Source organism: Penicillium arizonense, assembly GCF_001773325.1.
Source record: "Penicillium arizonense strain CBS 141311 chromosome Unknown PENARI_contig007, whole genome shotgun sequence".
NCBI lineage: Eukaryota > Fungi > Ascomycota > Eurotiomycetes > Eurotiales > Aspergillaceae > Penicillium > Penicillium arizonense.
The window spans coordinates 282,803-300,148 of record NW_019173284.1 but is presented as its reverse complement, the minus strand read 5'-3'; the positions used below and the strand labels follow the sequence as shown (position 1 = coordinate 300,148).

At 47.7% G+C, this 17,346-nt stretch overlaps 5 protein-coding genes across 5 annotated transcripts; 2 read left to right on the top strand and 3 right to left on the bottom strand.

Annotated features, from left to right (window-relative positions):
- Positions 1 to 430: 430 nt before the first annotated feature.
- Positions 431 to 1,937, bottom strand: PENARI_c007G03518 (S-adenosylmethionine-dependent methyltransferase; the record flags this gene model as incomplete). Its single annotated transcript, XM_022630844.1, has 3 exons — positions 431 to 1,221; positions 1,667 to 1,828; positions 1,880 to 1,937. 3 exons carry the CDS (start codon positions 1,935 to 1,937, stop codon positions 431 to 433), a joined length of 1,011 nt encoding a protein of 336 aa, XP_022489283.1.
- Positions 1,938 to 2,652: 715 nt separating this feature from the next.
- faa4 (long-chain fatty acid-CoA ligase FAA1) lies at positions 2,653 to 4,921 on the top strand (the record flags this gene model as incomplete). The annotated part of the gene is made up of 4 exons (XM_022630908.1): positions 2,653 to 3,092; positions 3,159 to 3,184; positions 3,237 to 4,777; positions 4,832 to 4,921. The coding sequence occupies 4 exons, from the start codon at positions 2,653 to 2,655 to the stop codon at positions 4,919 to 4,921; spliced, it is 2,097 nt and encodes a 698-aa protein (XP_022488996.1).
- A 779-nt stretch (positions 4,922 to 5,700) lies between these two features.
- On the top strand, positions 5,701 to 6,032 carry PENARI_c007G02102 (uncharacterized protein; the record flags this gene model as incomplete). The annotated part of the gene is made up of 2 exons (XM_022630770.1): positions 5,701 to 5,714; positions 5,822 to 6,032. The coding sequence occupies 2 exons, from the start codon at positions 5,701 to 5,703 to the stop codon at positions 6,030 to 6,032; spliced, it is 225 nt and encodes a 74-aa protein (XP_022489418.1).
- Positions 6,033 to 9,732: 3,700 nt separating this feature from the next.
- PENARI_c007G03526 (cysteine hydrolase family protein) lies at positions 9,733 to 10,560 on the bottom strand (the record flags this gene model as incomplete). The annotated part of the gene is made up of 4 exons (XM_022630845.1): positions 9,733 to 9,862; positions 9,936 to 9,956; positions 10,020 to 10,139; positions 10,214 to 10,560. The coding sequence occupies 4 exons, from the start codon at positions 10,558 to 10,560 to the stop codon at positions 9,733 to 9,735; spliced, it is 618 nt and encodes a 205-aa protein (XP_022489017.1).
- A 3,172-nt stretch (positions 10,561 to 13,732) lies between these two features.
- PENARI_c007G06107 (uncharacterized protein) lies at positions 13,733 to 16,121 on the bottom strand (the record flags this gene model as incomplete). Its single annotated transcript, XM_022630966.1, has 5 exons — positions 13,733 to 15,188; positions 15,249 to 15,342; positions 15,399 to 15,448; positions 15,787 to 15,973; positions 16,112 to 16,121. 5 exons carry the CDS (start codon positions 16,119 to 16,121, stop codon positions 13,733 to 13,735), a joined length of 1,797 nt encoding a protein of 598 aa, XP_022489380.1.
- Positions 16,122 to 17,346: the final 1,225 nt, after the last annotated feature.

Genomic DNA, 17,346 nt, shown 5'->3' with positions numbered 1-17,346 from the left:
CTCGGTAATCTGGTGATCTACGGATTGTCGGGTTTCTCAAATACGATAATCAATTGCATTTTGTTTATCTGTTGTTCTGTTATGTTCTGGTTGTTAGCATGTTGTGTCTGCCATCATGCTGTGTGTTGCATCTTTTTGAATACCCTCTGTTTGTGTCTGGGTGTTCCTGGTGTCTGTTGTTCTTTGATGTCACGTCTTACAGCTGTTGATTCTTGTTAGAGTGGCAGGGCTTGTCCATAGTACACTGCATATTGCATAGCATATCATATCCTACTTATCACTGTCCATGTGCATGTCCGTAACTGTGTCTATCGTAGATACGCACCTCATTCTCTATGTATCTCTATATGTGCAGCTCAATCTATATGCATGTCCACCATCACTATGTACTCTAGCAACCAATCCACCCCCCTTCATCTTCCACATCATCTCATTTAACCAACAACAAATGAACCAAATACCCAGTCCCACCTCTCAATCCCTCCCCAAGAACATCATCCCCAAGCCTCCAAACCCGAAACTCACGCATAGTCTCCCTCAACCAAGTCTCAAAAACATCCGGCGATCTCTGCTGCTGCGCAATAATACAAATCGTCGGTCGACGATGTGATCGTGAGCCTTGCTCAGCCTCGGAGGGGTTATACGGCGGACGCAGCCGACAGATTTCAGCGCATGTGCGCACGAATGGTGAGACGAGGGCTTCGTTGTAGATGCAATCACAGGATAACAGGAGGTCGAAGCCGCGGTCCGTTTCTTCTTCTTCATCATTGTCGTCAGATTGGGTTGCTTCGGATGGTATACATTCCTCCTTTAATTGACCTGGTTGATCGGTTTCCCAGTCTAGAGTTGTGAAGCTGATATTAGAAGTATTGCCAGCCTTCGCGCTTGGATTTGAATTTGTGGAGGCTTGCTTGGATTTGGAAGCCTTGCCTCCCTTCCCCTTGCCACTCTTGCCTTTACTATTGCCTGTTGTTCCCGCCGAGGCAGAGGACGAGATTGAGGCATTGGCATCCAGATTCGTGCGGAATAACCGCTGTACATATTCTTGGTCTGTGGCGATGTAGTGGCGCACTGAGGGGGCCACGGTTAGGGCTACCAGGGCTGAGATGCCGGTGCCTAGTTCGACTATTGTTGAGGATTGGTTTAGGAGCGTTGTTGTCCAGAGGGGGTTTGTTGGGGAGGTTATCCATTCTGCGAAGAGGGGGGTGATTTTCCACAAGACTATATTGTTTGGTTAGTTATTTGTTATTTCGTATCTGTTAGTCGGTTGGAGTGATTGTCAGTGGCAGTAGCAGTGATAGAAGCAATGAGTGATATGAGTGATATGAGTGATAAAGAAAGAAGCCACAAGGTATGGAGATATAGAAAGCCAAGAGATAGAGCGCAGGTGACAGAAGGCAGCTCGTGTTCAAACCAAAAGAGAGCACCTCGAACCTAGGAATCAAATGGAGGACACTCAACCTCGGCTCAAACGCGAGAGACGATTGGACGCCCCATGCCCGTGGGCCGGTCTGGGCAAGACATTCAATAAAAATCAAAGCAGAAAACAGAGTGTGCGGGGCAGAGTAACCGGAGTCCGTGCTGGAATGGGGGGCCGGGGGAATGAATCTGTGCAGATCAGGCGAACGGCTATGCAGCTATGTACACATGTTCGTACTGGACTCACCGGCGCCTGTAGTACCCCCGGCTCTGTGGCCAGAGAGGAGTGCAGGGGATTGATGGATGGTATATTCGCTGCCATGGATTGATACTTCCACTGATTGTGCGCGGGAATCAATCATGCCCAGGTTGTTGGTTGGGATGTCTTGCGCGAAGAGGAGGAATGACTCTGTTGTATGTTTAACTTTGGCTTGCTTTGGGCTTGGCTGCATTGGCTTACCCTCTTCGACATCGAGAATTTCTTCGCCTGTGGCGAGTAGTTCGCTGATTTGGTCCATTGGTTGTTCTTTTTGATATTCGATCTGGATGAGTGCGGGTTTTCAGATCTACGATCACGGGACCAGAGGCTCTACGGAGGAAATTATATCAATAGATTAGGGGTTTGTAACTTTGCAGTACACTGTATACCTAATCGAGCGACTATACAGTCGTATTCTTTTTAAGATTTAAACATGCGAGTAGTTCGTATTGACTTGTTGGGACCCAACAAAAAGAAAAGGGAACTGATCAGCCGGCAAAGACAACACTAACTAAACCTGCTAGCTCTTGAGCTACTAGCTATTGCAACTGAAATGAGCACAGGCCTAGTGCCGCGGCGTACTTATGCAAATTAGTGAAAACCCGAATATATTAGAAAGGATTAAGGAGAATTACGGAGTAGTACGGAGTACCTCGACTCCCGAGCAAGGAACCGTAGCTGCGTCATATTGCCGGAGCCCAGCCACATCTCGGACCTCAGGCCCTGCAGCTCAGGCACCTCCTCTTTCTTTTTCCCGTGAAGCTCATCTTTTTCTTTCCCAATTACTCACTTTCGGGTCGCTGGTAAGCTCGGTGTTGACTACTCCGCAGCTCGTGTTGTTCACGGGTCCCCCCATTCCGCACTAGCTAACCTCCGCCCCCGGACAGAACTTTTCTAACTGCCTGCCCGACGAGTATTCTCTGTCGATCCCTGGCACCCCTCTCCTCTCCCTTTGAACAAGCTATACCGCCAGCATGTCGAAGCGCGACCTCCATCTCCAACCGCGCATGGCGAAGAAGGGGCCCTTCTCTGTCGAAGCCGCCGGTTATGAACCTGTCCCCGGTGAGACTATCCCTCGGCGGCACCCCGCGGCCAAGGATGGTCTCATCCTGCGTCCCTCAGAAGATGTTGCGACCACCTATGACAACTTCCGCCGATCCGCCCGCGTCTTCGGCAATGCCAAGGCTGTCGGCAGTCGCAAGTTGATCAAGACACATGTCGAGAACAAGAAGGTCAAGAGGATCGTCGATGGTGTCGAGCAGGAGGTCGAGAAGCAGTGGACTTATTTTGAGATGAGTGGGTACACCTACAAGAGCTTCCTCGAGTACGAGCAACTCTGTCTGCAGCTTGGTTGCGGTCTCCGCAAGCTTGGCCTCGAGAAGGACAGCCGAATCCACCTTTACGGGGCTACGAGGTGAGAACATATGCGCTGTGATGTGGATTGGACGCAAAGAACTGACTTTATTTTATTTGTTAACAGCGCAAACTGGCTCGCCATGTCACACGGTTCGTTCACTCCCTGCTTCTTTTGTGACCTTCCGCTAATCAGCTGCTATAGGTGCTGCCTCTCAGTCCGTGACCATTGTGACCGCATATGATACCCTAGGCGAGGAGGGCCTGAAGCACTCTCTGGTCCAAACCGGCAGCACTGCCATCTTCCTCGACCCCAGCCTGATCAAGTCCCTCATCAACATCCTCCGCAGCGTCCCCTCGATCAAGCACATTATCTATAACACTGACGGAGAGGTGGACCAGAAGCTGCTTGACCAGCTCCACAGCGAATATATCCACATCAATGTGCAGAGCATTGAGGACTTGCGCAAGCTGGGTGAGGAGAACAACGTGGAACCAGTTCCTCCCAAGCCCGAGGACCTTTGCTGTATTATGTACACCTCTGGCTCGACCGGCCCTCCAAAGGGTGTTCCTTTGACTCATGCCAACGTTATTGCTGCCACCGCCGGTGTCAACGAAATCGTTGGCCCTTATATCAACCACAAGGACTCGCTTTTGACATATCTGCCCCAATCGCACATTCTCGAATTCATGTTCGAGAACCTTTGCTTGTTCTGGGGTGGTACCATGGGATATGGTAACCCCCGCACTCTGTCGGACGCCTCAATGCGCAACTGCCAGGGTGATATCAAGGAGTTCAAGCCTACTATCCTGGTCGGTGTCCCCGCCGTATGGGAATCGGTGAAGAAGGGTGTCTTGAACAACCTGAACAAGAACAGCTTCTTGGTCAAGGGCATGTTCTGGGGTGCTATGTCGGCCAAGAACTTCCTGATGACCACCGGCTTCCCCGGTTCCAGCATGGGTGCGTGGTTCCTGGACACCATTGTGTTCAAGAAGCTGAAGGAGGCAACTGGTGGCAACCTCCGCATCGTGATGAACGGTGGTGGTCCTGTCTCCAAGGAGACTCAAAAGTTCCTGTCCATGGCCATCGCCCCCATGATCAGCGGTTACGGTCTGACCGAGACCTCGGCCATGGGTGCCCTGGGTGACCCCATGGCCTGGAACCCTAATGTGCTGGGTGATATTCCTGCCTCGATCGAGATCAAGCTGGTTGACTTCCCCGATGCCGGATACCTGACCAAGAACAACCCTCCCCAGGGTGAGATCTTCATCCGCGGTGGCAGTGTGACCTCAGGCTACTATGACAACGAGGAGGAGACCAAGGCTGCGCTCACCGAGGATGGTTGGTTCATGACCGGTGACATTGGCGAGTTCGACCGCAACGGAAACCTTAACATCATTGACCGCAAGAAGAACTTGGTCAAGACCCTGAACGGTGAATACATTGCTCTGGAGAAGCTCGAGTCTGTCTACCGCTCTTCCCCCGTTGTTGGCAACATCTGTGTCTACGCCGCCGAGGACCAGGACAAGCCTATTGCTGTCATTGTTCCCGTCGAGGTGGCCCTCAAGAAGATTGCTAGCAGCAACGGCATCGAGGGTGACACTCTCGAGACCCTTGTTCACAACGACAAGCTCAACAAGATCGTGCTACAGCAGCTCCAGGCTGCCGGCCGTGCCGGTGGCCTCCGTGGTATCGAGATCATCAACGGTGTCGTGCTGTCTGATGAGGAATGGACCCCTCAAAACGTAAGTGACAACCGAAGGAGACAAAATAACGAAATCAAGCTAACGTGCCAATAGGGTTTCATGACCGCTGCACAGAAGCTCCAGCGCAAGAAGATTCTCAACAACTACGAGAAGGAGATCAACAAAGCGTACGGCAAGAACTGAAAAAGGAGCGCATTGAAATGCCTGCTGCGTCGTTTTGAATTCCCAGTTTCACTGCTATTTGTCTTTCTTCTTTGCTTTCATCTGATTCCGCTTTGACACCCTCTCTGTTCTGTTGGTTTTGCTCACTTTGCGTTTCCTTCGGCTTTTGATTCCTGTTGATATGCCTGTTTGATGGGATATGGCTTGACTCTGTACTCTCTTCTCCCGCGATGTAGACGAGACAGTGATGAATGCGGACATGATCAGATCGACGTCGCAATGGATCTGGCTTCTATCTTATTCTATCTAGTTTATCTCATCATTTGTGCCCCAACTCTATTCTGGTGGCTCCTTCCGGGTGCCGCCTTATATGTTTAACAGAACATTAGTCCAATTCTCTAGTAGATATATGTGTTCATCACCTGCTAAATCTACTAGCCATATACAACGGTGGTACCTGCATGCCATTTGTCAAAAGTACCAGGGTACCTCACCGATCAGCCACAGTTACACCAGCTCATCTCCATCCCCCGTACCAATGGTGTACATGTACCTGACAGAACATGGTACGAAGAGACAAACCCACACCCTCGAACCCGTCACACTTGTACAATCAAAGTATCTAAATCGAAGTATATAAAATAGTCACTAGCCTCAGTCAAAATCCCGTGACACTATCACCACGTGACCCGGCCAGCCCACGCACGGAATACCAAATTCAATCTACGGAATTTCAGTACATAGTACACGGTCGCCGTATCTTGTCCAACCCGACAATTCCCTCACTCCAATCTAGCCCAATGTCTCTCTGGAGGTACGTGACATAACCCCCCAAAACCTATCACACGACTACGACAATCAAAAGAAAAACAATCCCCACATTGAACCCCAGACTAACAAGGCTCTCCCCTCCCAATACAGCTCCTACCGCGGCCTCAGCCCCAAGACTAGGGCTCTCTTCGGAATCGGCGTGATGGCCTGGGCAGGTATCGGACTCTGGACCGAGTCGAAGGTCGAGAGCGCGCTGGGTATGCAACCCTCGAAGGAAGAGCAGGAAGCGCTGGATCGGCAGATGGCGGTGCGCGTTTCGCGCGTTGGTGGAGATGAGTCGACACAGCTTCAGACGAAATAAGTTCCTGCTTTGTACTAGGGGTATCGGAGAGAAGCGAAGCAATTGGAAAACTACAAGGGCTCGAATGGATGGGACACAGAGGGAAGGGAAACAGACATGATGGCGCACAGGTCCTGGCTCGCATTTCCCGATGCTCATGTGATCGCTGATTCTCCCATGACGATAACTGCATATGTTTCTCTCTGAGAGTGTCTCTGTCGTGAATATCTACGGAGTCAGAAAGTCAGCCACGGAACCCTAGGGTTGAACGGGACTGGCTAAGAATGGGGCGCGGGCGCCCAAAGGAAACCAGGTCAGGCCAGCCCGTTGCAGGTTTGCTCAGGTTGACCTGGGAGTCCCGGCTCTGAGCCTCAATCAAGTCCACCACAAATTGAACTGTCAGTACTTGCATTGCAATGCTGCGCGCCCGTGCCCTCTCCATTCAGACACCAGACACCGGAATCCGGACTCCAAACTAAGCATCCACATATCCAGGATTCTATTTCGGATCAGACATCCCGGGATTCAAAAAGGGACCCGGTTCGTCGCGGGAAGAGGCGGTCATAGCGAGCCTGTGCCTGTTTGTCTCTTGATTTTTGTCTTGTATCGGGTCACCAGCCAGAAAGACAAACAAGTAGTGGGAGCCAACCATGGATAAAGTGGTCACCACCTACAGTACGGGACAGTATTCTGTCGTGCACGCAACGGGATATGGCCTGATCTCTCTGCCTTTCCCTGTCTCTCTTTTCCCCCACACATGTCGCATGTCCCATGTCATGTCCGTGCGGCTGCTTAAACACCCCAACCGCCCTGTTCACTGCGCGTGGTTGACAGACGCAGATGCAGAAGCAGGGAAGGGGACTGGGTTGTGCCCGCTTACCCCCGTACACCCGCCGGACGTTTTTTCTTTTCTTTGTTGAGCTTAGTACACCTGTGGCTCGGAAGAATTGCTGCGGCTGAGAGAGGTGGATCATTGCTTAGCCTGGTCCAGATCGTGACGCGCTGGTTCTTGGGCTGAGAGGCCAATCAGCGGGGGATTTTAATTCCCAGTCTTTTCTTTGCTCCGATTGGGAAAGACATGCGAGGGGCAGGTGGTCTGGTGGGGATTGTTTTGAGGTGATTTGGAATGTTTGTGGTTTCTTCTTTTTTTTTGCGACAATTTGATATGTCTTGTTGAGATATATGCGTCTAGGATAGCACTTGTTATCTGATCACATGTTGGGTCTATTTGATTTCGATATTAGGGCTAGTTATGTTCGTTGGAGACAAAGCCACTAGGTAACCGGCTGATAGACTCATTTGCCAGACCGGACAACCAACATAAAGTATTGAAATTGCTGGACTCTATTTTCTGAATAATCTCTTATACCCTCGAACCGAACCATAGCATATCAACATCAAGCATAGACACAAAGAACTATCCTCATGACTGCACATACCGTGCAGCTCTAACACAACCTATCTTCGGAACACAATTGATCTATATCATTTAGACTGCGTCACAAGGGACCCTTGACCATTGAATGACAATGTTGTGTATCTAAAAGATCAAGATCAGATACCCAATGTGGAACCAATGGGGAAGGGGACTTCTCTAGGTCGATCTAGGACTGGTTATATGCTTTGATTCTTTCCTTCTATTGTAAACTTGGAGAACGGAAAACATCATATTCGTTTCAAGGCCGGGGAGACGTAAGACCATTGCCCCGTATTAGACAGGATGACTTTGCATGTACATATAGCGCTAGGATAAACTAGTTCCCACTTGGAGATAAACCACGAGATACCCCGGAGGGTAGTTATTCGTGTGCTAGCTAGGGATTCAAAGATTTACAATATATACATGTCTATCCTTGACGGGAACCTGGTTCTGTGCAAGTCAAGCTTCGGAAGACAGGATTCCTTCCCAGTCCCCAAAAGAATTCCACTTCAATCCCCTCAACAGGCCCATAATCGGGCTCCTATATGTTGGCCTCAACCTGATATAGATCTGTAAAATAGGTCATGTGGTTCTATTCACGGTGAGACAGCCAAAAGAACACAATGCTCGGAGGACGTTGAAGTGGAACACGGGGATAGAGACCAATCTCCCTGGTGGTGGACAATGGCAACACTGCAAAGCCAGGGGTAGAGAATCGGACAGATGAATGCAAACACCGATCTAAAATAATATCCCCGACGTGGCAAGGCATAGTCAATTGACTTTTTAAATATGCACTGCGTTCCAGTACCTAATCTAGTGATCTCGGTCTTCGGTAGCCGCAACATGGGTAGGGATTGTTTGATTTATTTGATTTATAGGTAATAGGTAATAAAACCATGATCGTGTGCAGGGTAATCGGGTCAGCTTCGCTCTTTGGGTAGCGGGGAATGATAGTCCACTACCTGGGCTAGACACGAAGACTAAGGAGCACAGGGGTGTCTTGCCCTGGCGATTGTCGTTGATTTTATGACGTATAGAATTGATTCTCGTCGTACCGAGAACCCAGGGTCCATGTATTTACATCGTATGTCAATGGCTTGATGTTATATTTCATAGAATGCTTGCTATCCATGCTCCAATGTACACGATGACACTATATGACATGTTTCATTCAAGCCTGGTCAGCTTGTCTTGGATGTCTTATGCTCTTGTGTTCTTCTTGCCTGATATGCTGTGTGGCAGGTCTGGATCTGAGCCGTAACTTAACTCGGAGACGAAGTATCGAAAGGCTGGGGATAGGAAAGGAGGCATTCAGCTACTCACAGACTTTCCGCAAGCTATATTGATTAGTAGAGTTGACCAACGCAGGCCTCCACACAGCTCAGGCTTCGTCCATCTTCTAGACAGCGCTAAAAGAAACCACTCGGTGTCTACTCCATGAACTGTATCAGACGTTCACTACTGCGGAAAAAGCACGGGATGCGGAGGGCCCAAATCGCCACTGCATCGGAGTTGGGCAACTATACAAAGCTCTAGGATCTCCTGAATTTGGACTATCGTTAGGTTTTAAAGAGTCCGAACGCAATGAGCAGCATGTTGTCTCCTTTGCTCCCTCTCTTAGGGTGTCACAATAGTCAAGAATTGCGCCCCAGGTTAGGCAAACATAGTTGATGACATGAAATACTTTGGAAGAATTTGTTTGGTCTTTTTCCACCAGATAAATTGATATAAACAACATGATATACTAAGGTAGTGGGAATAGAAAGCTTATGTACTCCATCTAACACTTAGGAAATGTGACCTTCTCTCAAAGTCGTCACTGAATTTAAGCAAGAGAACCGAGAATTGGCGTGAATAAATAGACAGTACAAAATAGTCGGGCCAGAAAGGCGAAGTAGAGTTCAAGTGCACGAGCAGTAGCAAGATCATGAGACATGGAGTGGCAATAACATACAAAGGAATGTATATAAGAGTTATCCAAATGTGCTAGGACAGAGAGCTAATAATAAAAGCGTAAGATAGTAAATACTGTAATATTCGAAATCAGCTTTACCTCCAATTTCTGCATGTACGCGCACAATGCAACGTATGCCAGAAAACAGAGTGGATTCGTCGGAGGACTTAAAAGGACTGGCGTACGAAGATCGACTACATATAGGATAGGGTGGAATAGGACAGCAGAACTGACAGCTACTTATCAACGGAGCGCGTGGAACGACCTAGCCAGTTACAATTGCATCAGATTAGCGAAACAACTTTTATATAGCTATATCCTACTCTTGTTTGCTCTTCCAACGATCAAAGCCGCCTTTTGGACTCAGAAGATACCCACTGGCTAACCGTCATGAGCTCATCTGCGATAAGAGGCCAGACCAGGTTTGTTGCTGCCTTTTCTAACTCAATTGAAAAGGCCGCAGTTGCATCGGTACTGATTCAAAAGTCAGTAATCACTTCAACAAGATCTTTAATCCGTCATCCTAGAAAAATAATTCGTAACTTACAGCAAAGTAACATGGAATCCACTGTCCAAAGTTCTTTCAGTAAAGCTCTTCAGTCAAAACGCCCGGCAGGAGAGAGATACCTACATTTCACGAGCATGGCGTGCAGTAGTCTCAACGCACGTGTTGGTGGTCAAACCTGCCAAGACAATATGATTAATATCTCGCTGCCGGAGCTGATACTCCAGATCGGTGTTCGAGAAGGAACTATTATTATATGCGTCAGTATCCCCGTATAAGGCTGTAATGGGGCTCAAATGGGATTGATGTCTGGTTCTGACCTGCTGTTCCAGTGTCGAGAGACAACTACATCACCATTGCTAGACTGAGGTTCGAGATCTTTGAAAATTTGGCCACCAAACGCTTCGTCAAATGTCACATTATCTCTAATCCGAATCTGCGACGCATTCATGTGGTTCCAGCCAGAATAGGTTCCATTTTTAGTAATCTGATGCAGACCATAGAAGATAGGAATGCGGGCTCGTCTTGCGCCTGTAACCAGCTCTTTCATGTGTGTAAGAGAGTTAGACGAGTCTAAGCTGGCTTTCATACGAGGATATAACTTTCCCTCAGGGTGGAGGAAGTCATTAAGTGGATCAATGAGAACGACTGCAACACGGAAGCTCATAGTTGCATAGATTGGGGTGGAAGATAACAAAGGTGGATGTTTAAGAATGGAATGAAGGTTCGCGTTTTTTTAAGATGTATCCATGATTGCTTGATTTGTAAGCGCCATTACTCCTCGGTATTTTGGAATAGAAAGCCGGGAAGGATAATTAGAGATCGGAGACCAGACACTTGAATTTCATCTAGCCAATTGAATTGCATAGAGAGTATCGGGAAGGGCCATTGACGAGTACACTAAACGCAAGCGGAATAAAGTGGAGTTCGTTGATATAATCATCAAAAAGATAGGGACGCCTCTGACACCGTGACACCCCTTTTTAGAATAGTGTGGCAAAACCGGGTCAGAAGTGTTGAACAAAAAAGGGACGCCCCGTGTCATACAGTAGGCACGGTCAAACAGAGATATAAGGTGTAGGACTATTCAGATGCTCTAGCAAGAAGTGCCCTTGAGAAGCTTCCTGGGAAGAGCGGCATGACGCAACCCAGCGGCTAGCAGCTAATTCGTGACAGATTTCAATACAAGACATACTCTTTCGTACAGACGCTCAATCAGTGCCAAAGTTATGTTCAGTGTACATTTTAAGGGGCGGTTGAAGGACTTAGTTGAGCTTTGTGGTGCAACAAAGGGAACTTCCGCTTAATTACTTATAAAGCTTATGATCCACGAGATAGATTTGATATGCTCCAGTATTGAGTATTAGCAGGGGAATGGATAGAAATAGACTTAGGCAAGGCTTTCTTACTCTGCCCGACTTAGAAATTGTACGACAAGATTTTTGAAGCTAGTCTCAATGCTCCGTCAATATAGTGATGCTTGTACATACTATTGCCAACTTAAAGGATAAAGAATAGTTAAGGAGTATCATTCGTTACTCGTAATCTACAGTACTATGACTTTTTAAGGTACAACGATCGACAGAAGGCGGGCGGAAGGGTAGCCTTATTTGGAAAAGTGGACTTTTTGAGTGGGGAGCTGGGAAACAGTGAGAGAGAAATTGGAGGTAAAGCTGATTTCGAATATTACAGTAGGCATATTAACAAAAGGCGGCTAGGATTGTTCTTTTGGCCGACACTCTCGTGTACGACGTGCATAAGTACTTCTCCGTTCGGCCGTGAGAAAACCTAACCTCCAATAAGGAAATCTTTACCTAACAAAATATCTGAGCACCCTTAATTAACACATTTTCTTCTCATCGGAATGCGATGTAGCTCCCCGGTGGCAAGCTAGGTATACAAATGCGGTAATAACACTTTATTGAAATGAACTGATCTAGGTGTTTCAGATCAAAGTAAAAGAGAGTCTGATCTCCACAATCAAACCCTAACTGATCTATACGCAGCCAATACTTCAACCTTTTGCCTCATACGGATATTACCACCCCAGTCTATAGCAGACAAAGTTGACAAGGATTATAGTGTTTAAAACATCGAAATCTGCCGAGTTGCATGGGAGGCTGAGATGATACGAGGATCATTTCCATTTTGGAAAAAAGACATGATGGAGGGGGAACATGTATTTGAGTCATGGGTCGCTCTATACCCTCGTGGACACAAACCAAACAAGAAAGAATAAGAGATCGAATCAAACACCCGCATTCAAAAAATTTGTTTATGTTTCACTTCGTTATTTCATACACTGAGGCTATGCTGGATTTGTAAATACTCTTATACTCTGCATTGCCGCAATAGCCAAACCAAGGCTGAGCTGGGATGCAATAAAATCTCAGCTGCACATGTACCGTCGATCACGATCTGCGCCTTTTGATTCATTACATACATGGTACATAACAACATAAGTACAGTACACCACTGACCAGATAATCGATACTCTAAAGAAATATATCTGCATTTCTTACTCTGTACTTTACATAAGAATAATCCCCAACGGTAAGCCTAATCTCTGCTGCCTAGCAAGAAACCAACAAGAACCGCAAGCCAGAAGGCCTAAACCCAGCCCTTTTGAAACTTTACCCCAAACAGGATGCTGCTCAACTCCCTAATTGGCTCTAGTTACTTGTTCCAGTGTGCATCTTCCCACCCTTCCAGCCGGTTCTGGATATGCACAGCACCTAATCTGCTCCGTTTGGGTTTAACCGCGGAGCCCCCGCGAAAAGCCATAAGAAAAAGAAAAAAAAAAATCAAAATTCAAGGCAAAAGCAAAGTAAGCACGAATTGCTGATTGCCCGATACGAAAAGCCCTTTGATCTTGCATGACCCTGCAATAACCACAAACCAATTATTACTTAGGTCACCTGTACCCATGCCATTTACATTACAAGTACATTAAGGCAGACATCAACCCATGAAGGTAAAATAGCATACAGTTAGCCAACAGATACGAATACGAGAAAAGAGCCACGGAGGCAAATTACCCTGGGTCATTGCATGCCTCACGTTTGATTGGATAGAGCACTGACAAGAAGAAAGAAGAAACAAACAGAATGCCAGGCAGGCAGGGAATAAGAAAAAGTAAATTAAAAGTAAAATAGCAAAACTGCGTAAACCCCCGGGCATTGAGAATGGAACTGGGAGCCCTGCAATAACATGCTGACTAGGACCAGGACCGCAGGAAATAACGGTTCTGGTCATCGGGCTGAGCAAATCGGGGAATTAAATCTCAGATCGATGTTGGGGACAATCGGGGTCAAGTTATGGGAATCGGACTAGAGGCTGGAGCTTTGGGAGTATGTTTTGTAGGTTGGTATAGATCGTAGCTTCCCGTGTGTGGTATGGTTAACTTCAGGCATCATCCACATCTGTATTTTCGATCTTTCTACTCCGTTCAGTTTACTATGATAAAGCAAAGTCTAGATCTCAATTCCCTGATAGATTTTACAGTTTTGGGCTGAAAAGATAGAACATTTTCACGGGTTGTTGCGGAAGAAAGTCTTCAATGGGCATTCTGTATGTTTCTTTTCAAAACACATGACAGACAAAGGGGGGAAAAGCTAGGGTCATAGCAAGATAAAGGAATAATATAGAATGACAGAGAAATAAGATCAGGATCAAATTCACCAAAGAAATCGTTAAAAATAAAACAACGAATAAAAATAGTTCACCAATATCACCCACGCCTTTCTGCACCAGTGCATAAAATCCGTTACATAGGGTCATATCAAGCAAAGTAGATATAAAACACAAAAGAACCAAAAAGGGAACGAGAAAGTAAGAACTCAAGTGCATAGAGTATGCGAGCTCTGAATAGGATCGTAACGGCTGTAAGTCGTAGAATAAACCGGGTCATAACCACCTGTAGTTGACTGATGGTGCTGGTGGCTAGGAACACCTGTGTAGGATGGATCTTGATAGGGGTCTGATTTCAGGTATGGATCCGATTTGAGGTAAGGATCTACCTTGATAGTATCCATGGGGTCCATTGTATCAATCATGGAGTATTCAAAGCCAGAGGAGGATGAGGATGAGATGAGAGGGCTATCACTGAGAGGGGAATGATCCGTGCCGGGCATCTGCCGGAAATCGGATCTGCCATAGGCGACGCTGTTCCGATGAGATGTGTCATACATATACATGTGTGAGCGGCTTGTTTGGCTCAGACTGTGTGGAATGGAACCGCTCTTGCAGTTGCCGTCGGCTCCTGCGCCGTCGGGACCCATGCTGGCTGTGCTGCCGCGGCGTCCATCCTTGTAATGCCCGGGCGAACGACCACGCACTACCATAGGGTGTGAGTGGCGACGGGCGATCTGAATCCACTGCGTTTCACCGGGGACTGAGCTAGCAATCTCGGCGTAGAGCTCGACGACCAGATTGTAATATTGCTGCTGGGCGCGACGCTTGCCGTTGTTGGCGGTCGCTTTTTGGAATTGAATTCGTTCGAACATGTGAGACGTTGGGGGCTGACATGGTTGAGGTGCTCCTGTGAAGGAGGAGTTGTAGTCCATGGCCTGGGAGCTGAGGGGGAACCCTGACAAATTTCCGTTGCTGGTTGAGGTTGTGGAGTGACAAGCTGGGGGAGAAGGCTGAAGAATGACACGACCTGGTTTGCGTTCGGATTGTTTGTCGCGCTTTGGGGTATGTTGGACAAGTTCTCGAGTTTCGCCTCCGTATTGGCCGTTCACGATGGCAGAAATGGCCATTGAAAACCCGCGAATCAGCTCAACTGTCTGATCAGGGTAGCGGATATAAAGAGGAACAGTGTGAGGCCAAGGATGAAGACCAAAACCGCAGGTCACGGAGAAATAGTTTCGTCGATAGCAGGTCCATTTGCCGTCGGACGGGAAGAAGCCCCGGCCCATTTTTGCGTGAACCTCGGGCTTCAAAGCTTGGTATTGACCACCAAAATCTGCAACAATCGTTTCAAGGAAAGTTGTATCATCGAAAGGCGGTGCCTCAATCTGTGGCTGTGAGCGTTGTGCGGAATCCACCATCGGTTGCTGGTACAAGGTACTCTGGGTCCGCTCCAGGTTTTCTAAAGCTCGAGGAGTGCCTGAATACTGGTGGCGTGTGGGAACATCATTCATTCCAGCCAAAGGTAAACCCATAGCTCCAACACTTCCACGGTGTAAGGCATATGATCCCCCATAGCCATTGTTGCGCCCCATAAGGGCAGGAATGGGGTTCAAAGCATACCCTGAGCTTTGGGTAGCAGATGGGATAACAGCCGGAGGTTGGCTATAGCATCGAGTATAGATTAGCCACAACTTCATCCACGATTGATAGAGGAAGGCTTACAGAGCTGGCACCCGCCGAAAGTCCATTCTATCAAAGGAATGTTGAAGCTGGGAGAGATGAGGGAAGATGGGGGCAGAGGAGGGCGAAAACGAATCTTTGCACCAACAATCAGTTAGAGCATGTCTCAATAGAAGTATAAGGAAGGCTTACCAGGACACGAGTCTGGAGGAGTCATCGTAAGACCACTTGAACCGGAATATCTAAAGCAAAAAGTTCAGTAAAACAAGATCCACGTGCGATCGCCTGGAATTAAAACAGCGCCAGAAGATATCAGAAGAGTCCAAGCGCAGGAAACCATGATGCGCAAGGAAGCGAGTCAAAAGGGGGGCGAAATGAGGCAAAAGACCTCAACGGCACAAGCTCGATAAAAAAGGACACATCGGAAGAAAGACATGCGGGCAGCAGATCGGTATGGAAGGTACAGAAACAGGCCGGACTGAAGTCCAAGCTGCCCGGACCCGGAGGAAGCGCAGCGACAAGGGTCGAGAGGCTGGCCGAGCGCAAGGGTAGTCCAAATTGAAAGGTAGAAATAACTTACTGTAAATCCTGCAACGCAGGCTGCTGTGCATGGTACCTCACGCCGTTGGTGTCAGGCATGGAGGCGAGACCTCCGACTCGCCGGCTGTCGTCTTCTTCCATCGCAAACCCTGTCACATGGGGGCTGATATAGTTACCCTCCGAAGTTGCTGGATCATTCAGTGAGAATGACTCCGATAGCAGAGATGCTGAAGTTTCCATAGGTTAGATTTGGGGAAATATAGAGAGCTAGGAATGTTGAAACAAGCCGCATGACAAGAATAGAGAGGAAGGAAAATATTTAAAAAAGGAAAATATTTAAAAAGAGGAGAGGTAGAAAAGCTTACCGGGATTCATCCTGAGTGTGCTGATTCCAGGTGCTTCGAGACCCTGAACTTTGGTGCAACTGAGGTAGCACCAGCGAGACGCCAAAGCTTTCGGTCCTTGACTTCTTGGGTGGCAAGAAGTTGATATCTAGAATAGCCAGGGTTAGTGACCAGACCGAGGATTTTGCTCTGTCAAATTCCCTCATACCCGTTTGATGCCACTAGTATCCAGGCCTGTCGGATATAGCGTGTCTGAGTCTATGAGAAAAAGAATAGGTTGGAAATGGCGAATGCAAAGAAAGGGCCACTTCGGCCGGTCTCTTGATAGAAGCCGGAATGTCTCTCAGAGATCGTGGCTGGGGGATAGATATGAAATCTGGAGGGGAATGGTGGAGTATATGAAAGTTGGCAATAAAGAGCGGAGTGAAGAAAGAAGGGCCTCAAAGTTGAAGAGAAGAAGGCGATGACATGCTTCAAGAGAGTGAAGCCTTATAGGTGACAGGAAAAAGTGAATGGTGAATGTCGGGCAAAGAGTGCGTCACCGATTGATAGACATGACTTCCTAATTGGGGACCCTCACATAAACCAGAGTACTGGGTACACACACGCAAAGAAGGTATAGATCGGACCAGGCTAGTAGCGCTGAGACCATCGAAAGAAAGGAAAGAAGTCTGTAAAAACGACCAAATGGAAACAATAGCAATCACAGAGGGGCAAAAAGAAAAGTCCAGAAGGGGAAAAGATAAATTCACTGATGTAATCCGGTGTGACAGTATGAACAAATCAAAGACAGCTCGGCATCAACAAGTATCTTGCAGGTACTGCAAAAGAATGCGACCTCCAACTCCCGCAACCCTCACTTTAAGAGAGTGCCAGAGCGGATGCAGAGCAGATCCTAGGGATGTTCCTTTTGACAGGTTGCAGAAGTGGAATTTGTGGCTTACCTACTAGATATAGAGATGGGAGGGTGATGTGTGTGCTAAGATTGAGATCGAAAGGTGCGTATGCAATTGAGCTTTATGGGAAAAAAAAGAAGAGAAGAGATATTTGTTTGAAGCTCATTCCAAAGCCGTTCTCGGGATTGCTCCCTTCTACCCTGGTCAGTTTGAAAAAGACTCAACGATCTAGCCGAGAGGCGACCACTCCCACGAGTTCCTGGGAACTGCCAGGGACAGTGGAAATACGTTGTATTCGATAAGGCTACAATGGATGGCAGCATTTTGCATAGGGGTCCAACCAGAATCGGCCAAGAATTT